At 36.7% G+C, this 6,000-nt stretch overlaps 1 protein-coding gene across 1 annotated transcript in view; it reads right to left on the bottom strand.

Annotated features, from left to right (window-relative positions):
• Positions 1–1,575: 1,575 nt before the first annotated feature.
• Positions 1,576–6,000, bottom strand: part of ADAM7 (ADAM metallopeptidase domain 7) — a 42,750-nt gene continuing 38,325 nt past the window's right edge. The window contains exons 21-22 of the mRNA XM_039875785.1: positions 2,636–2,692; positions 1,576–1,620 (exon numbers count right to left, since the gene is read on the bottom strand). Coding sequence (XP_039731719.1) covers positions 1,576–1,620; positions 2,636–2,692 — 102 coding nt within the window. The remainder of the gene's footprint in view (positions 1,621–2,635; positions 2,693–6,000) is intronic.

Below are 6,000 nucleotides of genomic sequence, written 5' to 3'. Positions count from 1 at the left end.
TACATATATATCCCTAAAGACATTCCAATTTGAAAAAAATAATCACCAGAAATTAGTAGTTAGATGCATGTAGAGCCCAAGACAGAGAAAGTGAGTGAGGGTGAGTTCCCTGGAAGAGATATGGGAACGATAACAAAAATAACAAATCAAGAGGACTATCTTTTTAGAGGGAGAATAAGATATCACCAAAATGTATACTGTTCATCAACATATGAACTGTTTAGGTGGATACGAATATGTGACTGTCTCTTCCTTTTGGACATCAGAGGATTATTGTTTGCTTTAATGAGGCGATTGTAGATGAGATTTTATATTTTATATGGAATTTCTCTCTTCATACATTTACATAAAATATTTAAATTAGCATCCTCTGCTTTAAGTACACATTTATCAATATTCTTTCTTAAACGGATGGTTTTAATTAGAATAACAAACGCTTGTTGAGAAACGGCCTAGGTGTAAAGTGCTGAGTCACTGCTGTTTGATCTCATTTTGACATCAGCTAGTCAGCATAGCAACAACCATTTCACCAAGGACAACCAGCCTTCTTCCTTGATTTGCAGCCTTTATTTAATTGAATCATTAAGTTTGCGTTTAGCACTTGAAACCATTATTTCAGCGAACGAAAAAATAATTGCATACAGCTTTAACGGATAACACAAAGGAAATAGAGAACACAAGAGAACACACTGAGAATCATCAGTATAAAGAAATAGCTGAAATCATTCCCAGGACAACTCCAAATACTACAATCATCTTACAGGGAAGAATGGAGATGGCACAGAAATCACACGTTAAGTGCTCAAATCCACATGTTATAAGGATCTCACAAGCCCTTCATGGGGACGGGGAGTATTCCTCGTCTGCTGGAGTTAATTTTCTGAAATTCTTGTAACTTTCTGACTTCTCTGTCAGAGTCTTAAGGAATTCTAAAAATTTAGGAATTTAGAATTAAATTCTAGGAATTTAGAATTACCAGAAACATGTCAAGTCTTCTATTGCTACCACCACAATTTTAAGCCCTATTCTGTGAAGATGACTAATTCTTCTGTCTCTTTCACTGATAGGAAATGAGTAAGACAGTCATCTACCTTTTAACTAGCTAATGGAATTGGTTGCCTTCCTGCACTGATCTCTTGGTATTTCTGTGGAAGAGAATTTCATTTAAACTGGAATTCATGTTAATTGTGTCATGTTCAAATTAAGGTAAGTACTTTTAGGCTCCCAAAGAAAATAACCCTTTATAAGCAAGGTCTTGTTTCTTAGACTCACTCAGGGTTGTAATTTACAGTGTCCTCAAGGTTTTGACTCTTTTTTTTTAAGTGACTAGACTAACATTTTGCGGGAGAATACTAGAGCAAGGAGACTGTTTATTTTCGTGTTAAGCTAAAGAGGATTCGGAAAACTGTAATAATTTTTTGTAGCATCCGTCTACAGTACAGGTTATGAAGTTTTCAGAAAGAAGTTATTTCTCTTCAATGTTTTCTGTCTGGGTAAAGAACATTTAAAAAAACTGCCAGAAATTTGTGCAGCAAATATCGAGAGAAGGTTGTGAAGATCTTGTATCCCGAAGCCTCAACCTAGCCTTGCACAGCCATTTTGGATATCCAATTTCAAGTTCTAAGTAGAAAGAGATGATTAAAAACAGTTTTCTGTAAAATCTATAAGCATGTTCTATTTCAGTTACTCGTTTATATCTCCTCATTACAATAACCTTTCTGGATTCTGCTGTACTACATTTATTCATATTTCTTCAGCTCTCCTTAGCCATGGCTAATTAAGCAGTTATTGTAAAATGAACAAGCCTATTACAAAAGAAAGAAAATCATTTAGTTTTTCAATACAGAAAGCCAGTTTACTTACACTGGGAGTATCTTTCTCTACTCTCCAGCATGAGACAGGTTTGTCATTGTGGAATGAAAGGGACATTAGAAATGTTTTTCCTTCTCCATCCCAACAGGGAAAGTGTATTGGGTTAGATTTCTTGTAAGAATGCCTTGTGGGGGAAAGCTTCATATTAATCCAGAACATTGTAGGAACTCAATAAAAATCAATGAATGGATGAATGAAAGAATGAAAACAAAAACTCTGAAATGTAGCCAAACAATGCTCATTTTGTCTCCCTTTGACAAAAACCACATTTTTTGATACATTTTCTAACATAGATATAATAACTCACAAGGGAAATTATCCTTCAGATATAGTCAGTAAAAACTTGAGTAAAGCAATCGTGAAAAAATCATTCTATTAGGATGATACCTTTTCTGTGATTACCAGTACTATTATGTCCTTTAAAATACTTTATAAGAATCCATGGGTATGTATATTTTTTCTAAGAAAAGTTTGGGAAAGTTTTTTTGTTGTTGTTATGTCTAAAATGTATTGAGATTCTGACACTGTTGAATTCTAATTTGCTCCTTTGGTCGGGTGGAAAACTCTTGGACTAAAACATGCTCTGCTGTATTGTCTGTTAGAAATGTTAGCAAATCAGAGGAAACAATTCCAACCATTCTCTTCTTTTGATAAGGGCATAGGATGTCCCCCATCAGTCAACGAGTAGGCGAAAAGCACAAAAGGATGCTAGCATTTGAAAAACGTAAAAGCGGCAGGGTTACTATCTGTCATGAGAACCTACCATGTTGGCAATTTGATTTGGATCTGTGAGTCCTCTTGAATCTCTACTTGCCGGTTTCTATAATAAATGAATGTTGTTGTGTCAGGAATTGCACCAGATATCTCACACAGGCACACACGCGCACATATACACACGCATGTGAGGGGACACACGCAGACTACCTCTTCTTGATTCATGAAAAATATGACAGTTTGTAAATTGCTTATGGGGTAGGGTGTGTTGGGGAGCATGGTTCTGGTTAAGTGAAGTTTTATTAGAAACCATTTTTCCTTGTAAACCTGGTGAATTTCTCCAACAATATATTTGGTAATTGGTTTCCAAAGATTTTTCAAGTGCTAGAGCTTTTTTCCAAAAACTGTGTCTATTGAAATGCCAGTGAAACTGATTCGTGAAAGTGGACTGTGCTGGCTGAGCGTGGAAGGCATGCTCATTCTGTTCTGTCCTGACAGTAGCACCTTCTAAGCCCCTTTCATGTGACAGGAGGATTGAAAACTACCTTAATCACACTCTTTCAGCCAGGAATAGAGACGGCTTAATGAGAATTGCTAATTTTAAAAATCCACCATTGAGAATCTTGGTGCTTTCACATCCAATTCTGACTATAAAATGTTCTACTGTGTGACCTGGGGGATATGGATGTAGATATAGGGACTCTAGCACTTTGGGTGATCCTAGAAGTCCTGTAATATCTCTGTTTTGACTCTGTCTCTAATGCATGTGTGTGCTAATTTGGCGAATTTGCTTCTCTCTCATCAATCGATTCAGGGCATATACCTCTTCTGTCAGTGGGAGGCCCTCAGGCTGATCTCGGCCTCACTGGAAGCCATCGTTGAGTTTTGATCCCTGAGAACCAGGGCCAGGACTAGAGTGAGGTGAGTGAGGCATCTGTCTCAGGAGCAACATTTAAGGAGCGCAAACAAATTCAGTGATCATTTTAAATAATATGTTAATGCATCGTTCCAAAAAATCAAAACGCATTCCCAAGAATTCATGATGAACACAATGTCAATATTTTAAATAAAGACAGCATCTGAACGTGCTCTTGATGACCCACCATGCTCTTTTCACCCTAATCCCAGCCCTGCTGAAAAGTAGGAACTGTCCTATTTCTGCTTCAAATTAGAGAATCCTGTTACATTGTTGGATCTTTTCAAGGAACCAATGAATGCTTAAGTCCATCAAATTTATTACCAAAATGGACATAAACTGGCACAACCAACATAAAGGAGGCAGGGGACCATACCAGTGTGATGTAGTGTGGACTGGAAAAACTGGTTGGAAGTCTCTCCGAGGACTCTGCAGTTCTTCTCTGGTGAAAAGAAAACTATTAACTTGCAATTAGTTTTCAAGCAAGTATGATTATTTTCCAAGCCCAGAAAATAAAATTTTCAGCCATCCCTGGAACACAGTCTTAGTAAATGCACAAATATTAAAATACATGGAGACAATCTTCTTCCCTAGGTTGTTGTCTTATGATGGACGAGTCTAAGGTTTTACCTATAAAACCTTACATATGGGAAGATTAGGAGTTTCTTTACGTATTAGATAGCATGAGTAGCACAAGGCACGTCTGTTAGCCTCCAAATCTTAATATCTCTAATTGTCTGAATGCCTGAAATTCCCCAACCAGCTATATCCTTTTGGATCTTGAAGGTCTTTAAGGACCTCCAGAACTTACTATTGCCATACAGATATGCCTGGCTGAGGTTACCCTCTTTAAAATGCTTTCTGTTAACCCCCAGCAGATGTTTATATAACTGGGAAGCATGTTCCAGTGGAATCGGGACCTGGAAGAGGCACTGAGTGCCAGAGGAAAAATTAACCGAGGATTATTAATGTGACAGGGAAAGGACACCAAAGACAGACTTTTCCCAAACCAAATTTGCTGAGAACTGGACTTTGATTGGTAATATGCAAAACAAGCACCAGCTAAATCATTATTATGTGTACAGTTTTACGACAAATAATACAGCAAGCCCGAACATGAGATTACAGGGCCCATACTCTCCTATACAATCTATGTTTATAATATATTATGGTATATACTCCATTAGTAGTGAGTTAAGTTTATTCATATAGTCAACAAATATTTATTAGGCTCCTCTTCTAAGTTCCTCATTTAACTAGAAAACCAAAACCCCTTAAGGAGCTTGTATTCTAGAAAGTAACAAATGTGCCCCAGGCTCTATTTAAACCTCTTTTGGCTTCTGTGACTATTCATCAGTGATCACATGCTAAGGCCACTGTGGCCTGATGCTCTGCTGTGGGAGTGCACCTGTTTTGCATATGAATTTAAGGAAACCATAATTATAAAAGAAACTGCAACAGCACATGAGGCATAGTACATAATTAACACATATTAAGCGCTAAGTATATGCCAAACACGGTGCTATGTACATTTACATACCGTTTCTTATTTAAACCTCAAGGCAAATATTATTGATATTAGCATCATGTGGTTTCAGTCCCCAAAATCTCAGTGTAAGCTTAAAAAATTATCACACAATATTTTCTGTCCATTTGAGTGGACAATTAAGACTTATTTTTTAATCATCTTGGTGTCACCATTTGTATAATAAAAAGTACGAATGGATAAAAATGACAAACCATCATATAACCAGAGAAAGATGACCTATCCATCCCTAAATACTCACATGAAATTTAGTAAGAACATTTCTGCTATAACATCATAATATGTGTTCCTGGGGGTAGGGTGGGAGCATGTTATGCAATATTGTGCAATTAAAAACACATGCCTTTTGGGAAATGTAGAGTTGGGGCTAAACATTTTAAACCCCTGGAGCTGTGTTACTGGACTGCCACAAACCCAAAAATCAAAAACAAAAACAAAAACCCACCAAAAAAATAAAAACAAAACACACACACACACACACGCACACGCACACGCACACGCACACACACAAACAACTTTAAAATACTAGCACCAGTCTATTTTCATTGACATTTGCACCTAACAATGGTCAGTTGATACTTAGCCTCAAAACTTAAGGCTTTTACTACCTCCTTCAAGACTAAGGTCCTAGAGGGCAGTTTCATCGGTACACTCTTACCAAGAATGATCTCTTCAATGATTAATATTTTTAAAGAAATGCTTTTATAGCTTCTTAATCTACAGTTTGTTAGTGAGCTGAATGCATTGGAAATCATAATTGTTGTTAAATGCATTGGAAATCATAATTGTTGTTAAAGGCATTGGAAATCATAATTGTTGTTAAAGGCACTTAACAAGCCACTAGTTGTAGAGACTTCTGTAGAATTGTCAGCTTTTATCTTAGGCCTTCATATATCGCTAAAGCTGTTATTTTCATAAACTTTTTTCCTTTAGTGTAAAATATACACAAAGA

Source organism: Pteropus medius, unplaced genomic scaffold (assembly GCF_902729225.1).
Source record: "Pteropus medius unplaced genomic scaffold, Ma_sr-lr_union100, whole genome shotgun sequence".
Taxonomy (NCBI): domain Eukaryota; kingdom Metazoa; phylum Chordata; class Mammalia; order Chiroptera; family Pteropodidae; genus Pteropus; species Pteropus medius.
This window is presented reverse-complemented; position numbering and strand designations above follow the sequence as displayed.